General features: G+C 37.6%; 1 protein-coding gene across 4 annotated transcripts; it reads right to left on the reverse strand.

Moving 5' to 3' along the window:
- Positions 1-2854: 2854 nt before the first annotated feature.
- On the reverse strand, positions 2855-16616 carry LOC120623765. 4 transcript variants are annotated; one of them, XM_039889984.1, is made up of 18 exons: positions 16390-16616; positions 16273-16305; positions 15071-15221; positions 14427-14532; positions 12816-12874; positions 10275-10486; positions 9949-10047; positions 9768-9872; positions 9594-9672; positions 9080-9297; positions 8373-8607; positions 8064-8165; positions 7638-7775; positions 6787-7110; positions 6400-6513; positions 5478-5627; positions 4516-4703; positions 2855-3467 (listed from the first exon to the last, which is right to left on the reverse strand). In XM_039889984.1, exons 3-18 carry the CDS (start codon positions 15188-15190, stop codon positions 3323-3325), a joined length of 2394 nt encoding a protein of 797 aa, XP_039745918.1. In that variant the 5' UTR covers positions 15191-15221; positions 16273-16305; positions 16390-16616; the 3' UTR covers positions 2855-3322. The 4 variants fall into 4 exon arrangements, with proteins under 4 accessions (XP_039745918.1, XP_039745917.1, XP_039745916.1 ...); XM_039889983.1 differs by lacking the exon at positions 16273-16305; XM_039889982.1 differs by lacking the exons at positions 16273-16305; positions 16390-16616 and adding an exon at positions 16051-16167.
- Between the last annotated feature and the right edge of the window lie 306 nt (positions 16617-16922).

The raw sequence follows: 16922 nt of genomic DNA on the forward strand, positions 1-16922 counted from the left end.
TTATAATCCTTATTTTAAGGGCATTTATTTAAAATAAAATTGCTTTATGTGATGATGGAACTCTGCCGTACACTATTCTCTAAACTAAGTTGATAGGTCTAAAAGTATCTTGTGCCATACCTGCCATTGGTTTCTTTGTGGAAAGTGATAAAGCTATTTTCATACTTGTGAATTGAGTTTAGATAGATTTCCATACTATACAACAGCAACTTAAATTATGACTAGTCTAAAAGGTATGCCATCCCTGGCATTGTGCTCTTTGGGAAAAGGGATAGATTTTTTTTTAGACTTGTCTATTAAGGTTACTTAGATTTGTGTACAACAGCAACTTAATTATTGACTAGTCTAAAAGTGATGCTATCCCTGTCATTTTGTTATTTGTGGAAAATGATAGCACTATGAATGAATGAATGAATACACTTTTATTGTACACCACATAAACATAACAAATTAAAAGTAAAAATTTAACAAAATGTATACAATTACTATATTTAGACTTGTCGATTTTAGTAAAGCTAGATTTGTGTACAACAGCGTTGACACCATTATCACCCAAATTTAAATAAATTAATTTTGAATTTCTTTGAACATTATGCGACAGTTTGTGTCTTACTTCAGTCCGGAAAACTTAGATCACATACTGTACATAGAGTGAACTATCGATGATCAAACTATAAGGATTAAAAAACTCCATCCATGTGACTCCATCACAATGCGTTGTGGGACCCTGTTTATCTATGACATTAAGATAACGTCATTGAATACCCTTACATCGACTCGACAGAAATTAAAACATTGTAATGTATGCTTTATATTATGTTACATAAAATAAATATTTAAATTCTTTGCGCCATTTGTTTTCGATAAGTGGACCATGATTCAAAGAACAGAATATATAAATAATCGCAATATGTCACCGAATATATAAATAGTCGAGTCGGTGTTGAGTCGATAAGGTTTTCATTAATGTCTTAAGCCAATCAGAGCCGATAATTTTTTTCACGCATATTATTGTGTTTGAACATTCTAAAGGTCATTATAGAATATAGTACTTTCATCACAGAATAAAGATGTTCTCATATTACAAGATAATCCGAACGCTATTGTGACGCAGCTTTTAGTACTGACGTTATCCGAAACTCTTAGTACTAATAAACACGTTACGTTTGGTGCGTATCTCTTGAGAGTTGTTACCTAATATGAACTTTATTGTATAATGTTTTTGTATGTTCTGGTCAAAAAAACATGTCACACATATATTTGTTGTATTTTATGTCAATGATAAGCAAATACCTATGTTGTAAAGCCATTCTTGGCGGATTTGTAACATTGATAATTACCTAATGAATTAAAGTTTTGTTTTATTTATAAAAAAATTGGTGTTTGATTTATATATGGAACTTAGTTGGTGATTAGTAAAGAACAATAATATACTTTAAAGTAACACACCTGACACGTTTGTCTACCTAAAAAAATATACTATGGATACTATGGTTTGTCTAATTTAGGATTATAATTTTGGCAGCTCAAAGTAGGAATGAGGTATTGCATAATCGTTAATGAACCTATTCGATTATCTATTATTTTTTTCATAGCACTTGGAATTAATAGTTTCCATGTTTGGTCAGATCATGATTTATACTACAAAACATTTAATGTTTCCTTTATTTTTTGATAATATCATTCCTATTCACGAATTTTACAGGTCACTCTGGAACTGGAACTAATCATTTGTAATGATTTCTAATTTTGAAACTAAAATAGTTTGTTATGAATAAAATAGTTTAACAAATAATTGCGTGTGATAAATAATTGCATATACAATTCAGTTGATCGAATGTTGGATTTACTTTATTTCAAGATCGATGTCTATTGTCAGCAAGTACTAAGTAGCCGGTACACACGAATGAAGTATTTACGAAATTATCTGTATTATATTTAACCGGAAAATAATACTAAACTTTACCGGAGTCCACCTGCTAAAATTATCATTCTAAATAAGACAAAGCATAGAAGTTCAGGAGCTCTGCTGAAAGTTTTCGTGTAAATTAACGTCACATCTACTCTATGGAGGGTAGAGGTAAGGAGAGTCATCTTATATGGGAGAAAAGTTGAAAAAGTGTCCAGTTGTTGCGCTAAATAACAGTTCAAAAATCCTCCACAATGGCGCTGGTGGATGCACAGGGTATGGTATGAATGTAGCAATCGTAGATGAATTGAAGTATGCCGAGTTAAAAAATTTAATGTCATCGACTAAAGTAGTTAATTATTGAGAATTTCAACAACTTACGTTGTACAAAATATTGTGGTAAATATAACCTTACTTCCTTGTATCTCCATACTTCCTTGTATATTTTTAAGCCTACTCTAACAATATTTATATTTGGCGCTTCTTTTAAGAGTCACCCTGATGCAAATGTGGCGCCATCCTAATTTAATACATTTTGACGACACTTTTTCATATACACAGATGACTCTCCTTACCTCTACCCTCCATAATCTACTCTAACGTAGCTAAATCTGTCAATGTAGGCGGACAAAACGTCAACATTTTACAATAGTTAACGTTACTCCAAATTTAAGTAAAAGTCTAAAAGTGGTGCCGTCACTATCACTTATCAGAAGCAAGTCTAAACAAAGTAAGTAGGTAGGCTGGGTATTATTTTTTTAAAGGGGATAAGTACTACTCTTAGAGTTATCAATATAGTTTAGTTCAACTTATGTATGTACAACAGAATTGGCATCATTTGATTTGATAATAGCTACCTTTCGCATGCTATAACAGTTACACAGACACAGTCCAGATAATTTTGTAAAACTAAACAGGTTGCCAGTAAGTAAAACTTCAGAATACTCAAGTTTAAAATAATTATAATGTGTTACGGTTATAAGTACAATAAGTTAATTTTGCCTTCGTTCAGAATTACTTACAAATTAAAATATCAAATACTTTATAACAATTAATTTTAATTTGTCCTTTATGTGGCATTAATATTTTTTTTATCTATTATGTCAGTAAGGTTGATGGCTTTTACTAACACTCGCAAGAGATGTTGATCGCTCCATCAATCCAACGCTAATATATTTCGAAGAATATTTACCCTATTTTGATGCTTTTTAATTAATTAAAATTTATAATCTATGCTAATATTTTTGTTGTTTCCAACACGGAATGACGCCAAAAACAGTGTTGGTAGACTCGACCATTGGCTAGTTTCCAGAAGTCACTACCCGCTGGCAGCAAATGTTGCAAGACACAAAAATCCAGCTTAGGACTTGCATCATTTCCTCCCTCAGATTGTTGGTGACACCATCATTTTCATCAAACAACAATTTTCGGTGGCGGCAAGATACCCTTGAGTCGTAAATCATGTACTACTAAAGGGAAGGGTCTGCGACAGGGTGGGGAAGACGGCTGCGGCAATGACGTCATATCCGGTGAAGCACGACGCGCAGTATTGTGGCGTCTGAAAAAAAGAATTATTTTTAACATCAGCGTTTAACGTCGGAGGGTTATCTTAAATTTCTTCCATTTCTTGTACCTGAGATTTTGGAAATTCAAGCGGTAAAAAATATGTTTCTATAGACGTGACGTCATAATTTTGAATTCGGCGTTTCAACTGTCATGACGGATCCCTAGATTTTGCAGTTTTTGAAATGAATACCAATTTCCCTTCAAACATGAGTAAAATAAATCATATACCATTAGATAAATTTTAGCCATTCTTTCTTATTGTCATCATGCCTACTGCACTAAAAATTGCCACTTTTACTTGCTTGGGGGAGAAGTCTAAAAGGGCTCCTGGGCCCTCACCCAGTAAAAGCTCTGGGCAATAGTCTTGCCCGGTGCCCATTTAATACCATTTAAGCTAGAAGATTTGCCTCGGAGACCCTGTAGTGGGGACTATTTAATTTTAGGCCCTGTAGCTTTAGTAGGTACAAGATATGTCTAGTCGCAATTGAGTAGTCGTCTTAGCATACCAAACTGTGTTTAATTAAAGTAAAGTAGACCTAATGTCAATGGGCGGGGGACATCTCGGAGTGCCGATGGACTTTAGGAGTCCCCAGCTGAGTGGCAAAGTCGTTTCGGAAAACAAAGCGATGGAAGACTAGAGCCTAGAGAGGGCACCTGTCAGACAGAAGACACGAATCTCTAAATACTTATGTGATCTCGAGACCGTTTCTGGCTGGATTTCCACTCTCACTTGCTTGGAGTTCCTGAGCTCTCATCTAGTAAAAGCTAGCCCTAAAAAAGATTCGATTACGGGTTTAATAAAACTGCTTTAGCCCTAACAGGTTAGCCCATTACCAGATTGCAGTCAAGGGCTAACTTGCAGTGTAATGTAAAAAATTAGAGCATTTAGTCACAGTGTTCGATATACATTTTAATATACTTCGACAACTTAACTAATAACAATCAGTGGTCTACACAGACGTCTGACGTAAGCGTTACTTCCGTCAGAAAAAAATCTGAGTTACTCCCTAGTCGCGCCTAAAGAGGTTTTACTTCAATACCTGTGTCTAGCATCGCAGCAACAGGCCGCCGTGGTGATGGCCGCCGCGGCTGCCTGCCGCCTCACGTGTCTGGAGCACACGCGGAGCGGTTCGAGGCACTCCCCCGCCTCGGGCAAGCAGGCCGGCGCCGAGCAACGCCTGAACGCACGAGACAACGAGGCGTAAGTTGGTGCGGCCACTCGCTCCACCTGTGTATTAATTAGTAAGTTTTTTTTAATTCACTACAACCGTCGATTACAATCTCACCTGATGTACCTAGTCTAAAACATCGCTTGTTTTTATACAACCCGCGCTATTTCGTCTGCACCAAATCCGTTCTAATATCTTAAAAAACCTTTTAACTATTTGCAGCGCCGGTTGGTGGTCCAGTTTTATTTCCAAACTATACAAACTGTAGTGACCTACATAAGTTCGTATGAGTAGAAATCTAGAAAACAATACCCAGAAGTGGAACCCGATTGCAGCGCCGCTTACCGGGTCCAACTGTGAATCTAAACAATCCAGGAACTCACTTTAACACAAACCTCGTTAGTTTGCAAATAATCTAACTGACGCTGTTTTAATCTAGATAAATTGCAGTAATAGATAGTCTAGTTGTCGTTTCTTCTAAAGGATATGTCCAATTTGAATAATTTAAGAGGAATTCAAATCGCAATTATAAAACTAAGTAAATATTTGGATAAGGATTAATATCATGGTGGAAATGTCATCATCTTTCGACATTCGATTCATGTTCGATTTCGGTGACTAAACTATAATCGTAAGACATTTATAAATGACGCGGGCGCAGCGCCGTGACAAATGTCGAATTCACATGTAAGTGCGTTGCTGGCTTTGTAAGGTTGGAAGCCCCTGAGTTAGATGTTATTTGAATATACATTATTAGATGACATTTCAATGCCATAGAGAAGCCACAAGCAGTGGATCTGAACTTCTGTTGAGACCTCGCAAATGAAACTGACCTCGAACGTGTTAGCTTTGCGCCTCCGTCGACGTGGTGCGGCCACGGGTTGGTCCGGGCGCTTGCGTCGCTGCGCGGTCGGCGCTTGACCAAACAGCCCGCGCTCCTCCGCCACACGGATCATATACTTTGCGTCGAGCCGAGTAATCTCCTGTGGGACGCCTACTCGCGTAATAATTCACGGAGGGATAATCATCTACTTATTTTTTTTAATTTTTATTCCACTTTAGCAACAGTCAGTGGCGGATTTGCAATCCCATTCCAGGACCCGGGCCATGCAACACGGCTAGCAAAGACAGGAGACAAAATTTGTATCCTTCGATTATATCCCCTGACAAGGGATACAATGTTTAAAAAAATATATAAATATACTACGACTAGCCCCAAAGTAGGCGTACCTTGTGTTATGGGTACTAAGATGACTGATGAATACTTTTATGAATAATATACATTAATAATTATAACATATAAATAAACACCCACATGAACATGAATGTTTTTCAGTAGACACTGAAAAACATTGATATTCATCAGTATTGGACTCAGAAAGCAAGATCGCTGCCCACTGCGCCAAGCACCCATCATATAAGACTAAACATTTTATATATAAAATGTATCAGTGTAAGGAATATTATTCTTTTAAACTGCGGTGCAGTGCTGCCCCTTGTAATGTGCGTGAGCCTTTAGAATATTTAGATAATAGGAATATTGGCAGCCCCTTATATCTAGGCCCGGGCATAATGGGCGTCAGAGCAAATCCGCCAGTGTCAATAGCATAAAAGGGTCATATATGTTAACAATTGCCTGACAAATAGCCAAAAATATATTTATCAGGATGGGTAAAAATAGAATTTTTAGGTCTCGGGACCAATTGTACCTTTGATTTAGCAAATAAGAGTTAACATTTGAACATTTAAACTAACCTTCCTTTGAATTAGACCCAAATAGCAGCCATCACGATCCAGAATGTAATTTATGTCCAGACCATTACCCAGACCTGGTAACGTTTGCATTTCAAATAAATCACACTCTGGAACCTGCAGAAAATTTTGGACGTAAGTTAGAAGCAGTTTAAATCTATTGGCAAGCATTTAAAGGGGGAGCCCAAAGTATATTAGGTGATACCACGAAAGCGGCGTAGCATCCGCATCCCGAATACATTAACTATCTACCAAAATAAGTGCGTGCTACCGTTCGAGCATATAACCATATGATGAAATAGATTTGAAATGTAAATTGCTGCCTCATATTATAATCAATTTTGTTGCTGTTTTCAAATCTATAATAATAAATTACCCAAATAAACTTACATAAACATCAGGACTGTCTTTATCGGGATCTCTGGGGATTGGGTCGTTCTCAGTTACTTCAGGTATAGGCCTCGCTTTAGAGCTCCAATGTCCAGGCCTCATAGAAACATCGGCACTTTCAGCTCTCTTCTTTAGAACAGTCTCTCCACCTTCGGAATTTGGTCTAGCGGTAATAGGAGGAGAAGACATCGGTCTCTTTTGCAAATGGTCACTGCGTTGGTGGTCTTTGTCTTCGAATTTGTCTTCCTTGTCGAGCTCAGCTTGGTCCAGCGAAGTACAGGAGTCTGTTATTAATGTTTCGGTAACTTCCTTGTGCTTTGGTGTCTGCGAAAGCGTAAATATCTTAGAGACGCTTATAATAATTTATCGCTCGCCATGTGGTTAAAGACATAGATGTATTCAGAGTGTCTGATAAAAAACCTTTTGCCCAGCAATTAAATAATTTATATCATAACTGGGCTAAGTATGATATCATTTGGAATGTCCCAGTGCTGTGCGAATTTAGATAAAGAGCTTTAAACAGAACCCGAACTTGGAGCGAAATCGGCGATCTCAACGGTTTGAGAGAATGTATGTCAGAGGTTATCTGTTTATATAGACAGTGCTAGGAGAGCACTAAGATGAAACGTGTTATAAGACGCCGCAACCACCGATATCGCAACATGAAAGGTTTCGCGGGATTTCGTAGGGAATAATGCCTGCCGCATTCCGATGCACGACTGCAGTAGCGCTACATCGAAAAGATTTCTTAGAAATAATAATTGTAACTATACAATTTTCGCTTAAATAACTTGCATAATGAGCACAAAAACTGCTAGGTTATCTATGACTTCAACGCCTTGGCTACTAACAGAGTGGTCTCGGTTCTTTTTCTTCAGCAACGCATGTCTTTCCCGAGCCAGTCGATTAGCTTCAGCCACCGCTCGTGTAACTTGTGCCTCATTCTCAGCTTCCAGAGCAGAATGTGTCTCGTACAGAATTAATTGGATCTGTAACAGAACCCAAAATTGTAGTCCAGTACTCCGCCCTCCTAAAATACGATTCTTAAGGCTTTTATGTTAACGCCTGATATCAACAATCCAACTTATCCACAATCTTCAGATGGCAGATTGAATTTGGTTTTTCTTATATACAGCGAAAAAGTAAAATGATAGCACTAATTATTTTAATTGCCATCCAGACATTTTGGGTTAGATGGATTGTTAATTTCGGACAGTAGTTTAGTTTAAAATAAAGAATTGGCAATCCTCAGTCAGTACCACAGTACAGTTAGTTACCTGAGGCTTCGACATTAGCGTTTTTAGTGTTTTCTTTTGTTCTTCCAGGATAGATTGGACACGGGCCTTCCCATTTGAATCTATTTCAGACTCAGTGAGGATCTGAAAGTTTGTCCATAGTTAATTATTGTTATATCATTTACAAGATTAATCATTTACAAGATTAAGAGAATTATTTTGGAGACAATTACAAAATACTTAGTATTACTTATTAATTCCTAAAACTGAAGGTGTCCAACATTTATAACTCTACAACTCTCTGTACATTTTCTCTCTATCCATGGATACACATTAAAACCGATGTTTTACCTCTAGCATAGCTAAATCGCCACCTCTTCCACACACCAAATCAATGGGATCGGTGACAGCAGAATAGGAGTTAGGTGGTGTCGCTAACACTGCCACTACTCCGTCAAGTGCATTAGTCACTGTTGGCGTGTCGCCGTGCACTGGATCGCTCAGTACACATACTGATGCGCTGGATTGCGGAAGCTCTGAAGCTTCAATGCCAAGTTCGCGTAATGCACACACGTAACTTTCAACCCTAGAAGTAGAAATAATCAACTATCTCATCTTGACTTTCATTTTTCATTTTTGCACCAGTATCAAATCCAGCGGACAGATTATAAGATTTTATTCCTAGTTCAGGACCATGTTATTAACATTAGATGATATCACAACATAAGATAGAATGAACTGTGTTCGAGGAAAGAATGAACCATGCAATGTAACGTGGTCGTGTTTAAGGTAACTCGCTCTATTCATTTCGGTCTGTCACAATCATCAGACGTATACACTAACCTAGTGATAATAAATTGTAAACGAGTCAGCAACTATTAAAAGTCATCAAATGTCTGCACTTCTTTTATTGTTATAACTATAATGCAAAAGAAACAATGACTGTCCTTCAGCAATAACCAAATTATAATACTGTTTAAAGTTTAAATAAAAACCTAATAGATTTGATAAAGAAATGACAGACAAATTTTGCCTAATAGAATTAAGTAACCACATACTTGTCTCCTGCGCCAAACACAACCAGCTTCCCTAGCTCAGGAGTAGCAGGAGCAGCTGGTGTTTCAGCTTTTAGTATAGCAGCCAACTCCTTTAACTGCGCCGCCAAGTACGCGGAACAGCGTGGTGATGAAGCATGGGTCTGTGCGACTACACCCCTCAGTGCGTTGGCACGAAGAGCTCGACATAGTGTTGATGCACCTTCGCAGAATTCACGTTCCTAGTTTAAAGTAAAAACACACAGTAAAAACAGTAAAAAGTTTGAGAAATAACAGAAAAAACAATGTCATTTTTTTTGTCGTTACACTGTGGTCAGAGTGATCGTGGTCACCAAGGAGTGATGCCTTTTGGAGGGGAAGTTATTTGCTTTACAGGCTAACGCCACTTCTCTCTACTAGCAGACAGCCTGGTACACTCATGGTCATGCCAGCAGCCCCGCCCACAGCGGACTTTTCGTTCTTGATCTCTGGATTTTGCATATCTGACTAGCTACTTAGTCTATGAAATCAATTTTACCTGCAAAACAATTACTCCATCCTTCACCAAGTCTAATTTTCCAATGCTGATATGGTCTGGTGGGCGTAAGGTTATGAACCTGAAAATATTGTACGTAAATTAATTAGTAAGTAAATTCCTACTTATGTAAATCCTCAGACATATCCTTGGTGCAAGACGTGATATAAGTACTACCTTGGACAGACACGATCAAATCTGTATTCTCCTGCGCAGAGCTGTCGAGAATGGCTGTACGAATATCCTAGTTCGTGGAGTCGCTTCACTAGTAGAGCAATTTTCCTGCAAAAAATAATATAAATTGCAGTTTATTTTCGAGTTCTAGTGTAAATGAACAAAATACTGATTTTTGACTCACTTTGCTTTGAAGGTGTTCACCCAACCTGTGACCGTATTCTTATTGACGCATGCTGATATTCGTTCTTCTCGTAAGTGAAGGGGTAAAAGATCTGATAACCTGGTAGAGAAATATTATGTAAGATGTTGAGATTCGTGTAAACGAAAGTAAGTCAACGTGGGAAAACCAGAAATGAACATTCTATGTGATGAATTACTAACTATACATTTACATATAAGTTGCAGTACATTTACATATTTGGTCCCAAAGTTCTGGACAGGCTGGCCCGACAGACTATGATTTGAGGACAAGAGCAATATTTTAAGTGTTATAAATAAGATAATTACGTGAACGCTCTATTCTTAATCCTAATTCTGGCGATGGCTGCAGCAAAGTGAACTCTTTGGTCCCATATAGCTGCTTCTACATCCTTAAAGGGAGATCCAGCTTCATCCAAGAGGCGGGTCGCGCGGTTCACCTCTGCTCGCGGTCTTGACATCCATCGCCGTCTCGCCAACTCCATTAGGAACAACCATGTCGAATGACGGTGATCTATAAGCTGTCGACATTGCTAAAATTGATTATCATATTGCCGCTAACCCAATTGTATTTGGCTGAATTTATCAAGCTCAATTGCATATTTCGCTAAGTGTAATTGTGAATCAGAAACTATTGCGAGCGCGCAAACATTCTGACCTAGATTGTTTCCAAAATACTTATTGTTTTATACCGACAAACCTGCCGATGGCAATGTATCCATTTGATCCGATTCTAAAAATATCAGGTACCTACTATCAATAGCCTAGGAGCTATTTTTCATCAAGATCACAAAAAATCTGCTTATCATGATCCAATAAAATTCGTTCAGTGGAGCAAAATTGCATAAATTTCAGATAGACAAGTAGAAAGTACTTGTCTCGATTGTGTCCTAGACCTGCACGGCTTTAGAAAATGTAGCAACTGATGCCAACATTTCAAATTCTTTAACTTTACATAAATAAAAATTCCTCAATAAAGAGAATTCTCGTTCTATGCCATTGTTTTTTTTTTGAGACGGAATAGCTTAACAGTTCACTTAGACGCCAAATTTCGTAGGTTCAAATCCCGCCCAGGATATTATCACAATTATTATTATTGGGATTGAGAGATTGAGAATTTTTGGAGGGTAAGTCTAAGTAGTAGAGCTTTTTGTGACAGAGGTCGTCTGGAAAAGTATAATCGTCTTGCTTATTTCTGCCGCTAAGCAGCATTGTTGCAATGCTGTGTTCCGGTCTGAAGGGCGTGGTTGCCGGTATAATTACAGGCACATGAGGGTTGCGGATCGTGCTCTGTTTATATACGATGGTTTAGCACTAACCATAAGTTGGGCAATCTGCGTTGGGCCGTTAATTATGACTATAAAAAAGGAAGATGGATTGGGCAACTATATTGCCTCCCCGGGGTTGTGTTTTTACTAAATAAATAAATAAATCAAATAACATTCGATTATGGTCCTGCCTATGAACGGAATGGGGAAATTTCCTCTTAGAGCAATGTATGTCCGTTGCTACACATGTTTGTTTAGGGATTACCTAAATCCGCGGTCATATGGCGCTCGCATATAACCCTTAAACTATTGTTTATTGTTTAAAAGAAAAATTAATTACCTCTACAGCTGGAAAGCCTTATCAAAGCGATAACACTCAAGATTTTATGTTTTTTGACACGATTTCCCGCGTTATTATTAATCGAATCCACTTTATCAGATCGAAAACCGCCATGGTAGATATTTTCGCTAAAATAAACGCTCATACATACAAAGCTCGTTTTCGTGAGCGTCCTCAAAGAAAAATAAATGGATTCGGTCACGAGAACGCCATAATGTGAGTTAGATGGGGCTATATTTTTTGCTGTTACATCTTGTCGAATGTGCTTTTATCGAAGTTATTGCTCGGTAATGACATTTCTTTAACCTTGATAGCTATGCCATGTAACCTTCAAGAATGTTTAAACAAGTTCAAGAGCGGAGTGGAATTTCCTAAATTTTTAGGTTTTATTCATTCTAAGGCTAAGGTATCATGTTTGGTTACGGAGTTTACGTTTATCGCATATTTGTTCGAAAAAACCGCATGTTTGGAATTGTTGAGATTATTGACGAAGAAGGTTTTTAGTTATGTAACCTGCAGCCTTAATTTGTAAATTTTCTGAGAGTTCAATCACTCAATCAATTTACTTGATATGAAAAATATGGTTAAATTTGGCAGCACTGGTTGCACACTAACGCAAGTTTGTTATTATGATGACAGCGCGTCACCGTTCGGCTAACTAACTAAGCTTAATGCGATTCTACTACGGGTGAGCTGAATGCGATTATGCTGACGAAGTAGTTGTTTAATGTTAAGTACAATGTCTAAGATGGAAGCAGTGGAAGTTAGAAGGGTCTTGGCACTTTATTAAAACCTTACTTTGAAGTTTCCATTCGGAAGCACCAGTAAGCGAAGTCGTTTATCGCTACAGCTTTGTCGTAGCTCCGTAGTTGGTAGAGTCTGACACTCAGAGCTAATTTAGATACTATATCTTACCTTTGCCTTTCGGATATTAAATCCGGGACCTTCAACTGATAAGGCAAATCGCTGCGCCAAGGCTTTTAAAATTCGCCCTATCTTTTGACTGGTAACCTAATAAAAATATCAACCCAGTAAAGCTTACGAGTTACGGCTAACGTGACTCGGCCGCGATTTATTGCTTATGCGATGCATCAGCTTTGAACAAATGGCTGAATATCTCAATTACTTACTCGTTACTGCCTGCTTGATATTCAAGTAAGCTACGTTAGGTACCTATACCTATGCAGTTTTGTAAAATCGGCATAGTTTCAGTACAAATTATATTGTCAGGCTAAGCTTTACCTGTGGATAGTGGCCGAAAAAGTCAATATCTTCTATTCCTTGATCTAGTATTGTTTTGTCTGAAACGAAATATAAAAATAAATTAGAGTTTCCAGTGCATAAATACCTAACTACGATGAATGAATGTATGAATTAATATACTTTTATTGCACACCACAAAAAGTACATAAAAAAAGAAAAGTATAACAAAACAACGTAGGTATACATTGTGGCGGCCTTATCGCTTCATAGCGATTTCTTCTTTTCTTCCAGGTAAGGACTAAATTTTATCTTTACTGACAGTTTTATCAACCCGCCGAGCATTGGCGCCCGTGTGGAAGTAATGTCCAAATAATATACGTGTAATCAATCATAAACGGGGGTAAACTTCTCCTATACCCAGTTGCCGTGCTTTGGCGTAAACACGTACACGTAAATTTTATCCCTTATCGGTATTATTTTTGTCTCTAGTCAATGCTAGCTGTGCTGGCAACAGAGAAATAGAAAAGTTTCCCAGAGTTTAATATTCCAAGTATATTATTTGGATATTATTTTCACCTGTGCGCCCATGCGTACGCTCGAAGTACGCAGGTATTTTTTTTTCTTTCAAGGACAAAAATTTTGTCCTTTTTCCGTGGAGAAAAAATCTCCTGTTCATGCGAGCCATGCTGTGCAGGCCGTGCGAACGTACTTACGACGGTAGCTTACTAAATGCATTTGATAGCGTGCGAATGGCGCGGAAGTATGCGACGAACTTTATAATTACTAATACCTAAACGTAAAATCGCTGCATACAAAATTAAACGGCCCGTTATTTTTAAATGAGATCCGTTCCAACACACGCGAGTGTTTATCGCAACATAATCGGGTTGGTATTTTGTGATAAAAGTTAAATAGCGTTTTCGAAGCCCCCGTAAACTAGTTTCAAAGTTCGCGTGAGGCAATATACTTACACACATAACCGTGATAAACATTCACGCGCCAACTTTACCACCACGACACTCACTTACGAATATTTCCTACTGCTAGACATATTTTAAGGTTCTTTATGCGGATAAGGGCAATGAGTTTACGATCATCGTGTTCGGTGATTTACGGCAAAAAAGTCACGAACGATTTCAATAGCGCGATACTAAAAAGATATTCCTTTCACTCTTTATGGCCGTGTAATAAAATGACAAGATTTGTTTCTGCGCAAAGATTTTTGACTTCTGTTTTCTGAGTAACAAATATCCTGAAGAGTCCCAGGGCATTTGTAAGGTGACCCGGCATGTGATTGAGAAATCGTATTATTATAAGCAGCATACATGCGTCTGGTGCTAAGCTAGATATAAGCTATAGACCTTCTGAGTAGAAACTCAAAACACACATACGCAAATCACTGATACAAAATTCAGCTGAGAAATGCACACGTGGTCTAAAAACAGAATCGAATTCCTAACACTGTACAAATACAAACAACGATTAAAATACAAGCGTGATATGTGAAACGGGGATTGTAATCACAGCTGTACCCCGTATGAAGAAGTTTGCCTCTAAATGCACAAAAGATGGTTTGACAACATGATCTGGAGGAATAAAGTAGTAGGGCCTATAGATAGGTAGATAAAATGACATTGGTACATTTCTTACATCGGAATACGTCATAAATGAGAGAGTAGACGCATCGCATTTCTTGCTCGTCTGCGAAATCCACTAGCATCGGTGGCTTGCAGAGGAGTCGGGCTGCTTTCAATACCTTCACAAAAATCAATCAATTAGCCTCAAAGGTGTAAGGATAGGATGGATATCGAAGGTTTCGTAATGTTTCGTAGATTCGTAACAAAACTACATCACGTAAAAAATGCATAGTTTATCATTATGTATCCATTAATGTTTTATAACTTCTTAAATAATTTATCTGCATGAATATTGTTTCTGCCTGATAAAAATAAATAATACAAGATGCAATACGAAACATAACATAGTGTTAACATTATTTTATTATTAGGGGTTAAATTTTCAAGTTAATTTTTTATTTTTATATTTTTTTGTTAAGTGACGACAGATATACATATTTTAAGAAAATTTAAATTCCCTAACCATTACGGATACAGGGCTCTACAGGGATGGGCGGACAGACCAACGCACGGACGTTCGGACGGACAGACGGACAGCAGAAGGTTAGTTATTACTAAGTAAGAGTTCCGTTGAGACCTTAGGGCACGGAACCCTAAAAATGTGCAATTAAAAGAATGGTATTTAAATGTTTCCAGTTATTTTTTTAAATCGAAGACCTCTCCAATATCCCAAGCTGGGCCCGGTGCGGTGCACACGGTGACGGGAGGCGGTGCGTTTGGATTCTTGGTGACCACGACGAGATTCCAAGGCGCCCACTCTTCTGGCGCCTCCTCCATTGTCTTTTTGTCATCGTGTAAGACCTCATCCCTGCAAAGAAAGAGAGGAAAAATAAGATATAAAAACTCCCTTACACGGCCATTTTATGTTAGTAAGACTTACGGAGTGTCAGGGGACACAAACTAGACTATAGAGCGATGACCATAAACTACTTAGTTTTTATTTTATACAGGTACTAGCGGACCCCAGCGCCATCTGTCGGGCTAATTTGTGAATCTAAACCATCCAGGGTGCCACCCAAAACGTATACCAAAAAAATCGTCCAGCCGTCTAGTAGTTCAGCGACATACACACGCACACAAGAAATATATAATTATATAATTACTGTCAACTGCTAAAAGGTACAAAGTGGCTAACCGTTTGTTCGAGCAACCATTAAATAAATAATAAATAAATGAATATACTACGACGATTCACACATCGCCATCTAGCCCCAAAGTGAGCATAGCCTGTGTTATGGGTACTAAGATAGCTGATGGATATCTTAATGTATATAATACACGTAAATACTTACAGTATACTGATAAACACCCAGACACTGAAAAACATTCATGTTCATCACACAAACATTTTCCAGTTGTGGAAATCGAACCCACTGCCTTGAACTCAGAAAGCAGGGTCGCTGCCTACTGCGCCAGTCGGCCGTCAAACCATTCTAAATTGGGAGTGGTTTTTGATCTTTCAATATTAGTCGTGTACACAGTTTCGGTATGTTCTTAACTCCGTGCATAAGAGTGTACAATAATATTTACGAAGCCGAGGTTAATATTAAATTAGATACTAATTACCCTAAATAGTTTAGTGTTTAGATCGTTATTGTTTTGAGTAATACATCAATAGCCTATAAGAATTCACTTACTGGACTGGACTTAAGGCCCCTCCCGACGTGATTGTTATCTCGTGCCTAATCACCATGCTGGGCAAATGGGTTGAGGATCGCAGTAGATCGTAGTAGACTAGTAGTAGCACAAAAGACGCCGCGTCTCGTGCTCCGCTATAATCCCTTAGTAGCCTTATACGACTCCCGCGGGAAGACCTGGGAGATGCCTTTTGAGTACTTAGCCTCAATAAATTAACAAACCTTAGTATGGAATCTCACATGGTGCGCGCAACACTGAAATATGACGATGTCATCTTAGTTAATAAGGTACATGATATCATTTGGTCTTATTATTTTAATAAAAGTGTAGTTATTTACGTTGTTCTTGTATCGGCGAGTCCATCAACCATTTTGAGCCATTTCTGTAACAGAATAGGCCAGTTCGACTAAAAATTTCTAATGTATTCTTCGTAAAATATCAAATGGCCCATTTCCGGATTCAAATTCGAATGCAGTATTTTTTTCCTTTTTTTAACGATTTAATAATGAAAATTGTAGTTTCATGTAAAAATATGCGATATTTATTAAATTTAAGAATTATTTTATTAAAATACAATATTTATAACGTTTTTGTTAAAATAATAAAAATGACAGATAAACGTCACAATCGTATTTTCTAAATTTATTTTATCGCTTTGAAAACAGTTCCATCTCTTTTTGTATTAATTGTACGAGAACACTGACCTCTTTTATACTTAATAAGTCAGGTCAGTGTTCGCAAGTGTTTATATTTATGTTTTAATAGTAAAATAGTAAATCAATGTAACATCTTCTTGGGGTACTCATAGTAAATGGAAAATTGACCCAATGCGAATATAAACACTACGTTATAAAAAGTAGTTTTGAAAAAT

Source organism: Pararge aegeria, chromosome 5, assembly GCF_905163445.1.
Source record: "Pararge aegeria chromosome 5, ilParAegt1.1, whole genome shotgun sequence".
In the NCBI taxonomy this organism is placed as follows: domain Eukaryota; kingdom Metazoa; phylum Arthropoda; class Insecta; order Lepidoptera; family Nymphalidae; genus Pararge; species Pararge aegeria.

What these genes read in the sequence shown, in the direction of transcription:
- LOC120623765 (XM_039889982.1), bottom strand. Translation starts at nt 16,106, where the DNA reads ATGGTGATTAGGCACGAGATAACAATCACGTCGGGAGGGGCCTTAAGT. An exon ending in CGCTAATGTCGAAGCCTCAG is followed by an intron (nt 7,776 to 8,063) that starts GTAACTAACTGT and finishes GTTCTGTTACAG; the next exon opens with ATCCAATTAATTCTGTACGA. An exon ending in GCAAAGCTAACACGTTCGAG is followed by an intron (nt 4,704 to 5,477) that starts GTCAGTTTCATT and finishes ATTAATACACAG; the next exon opens with GTGGAGCGAGTGGCCGCACC.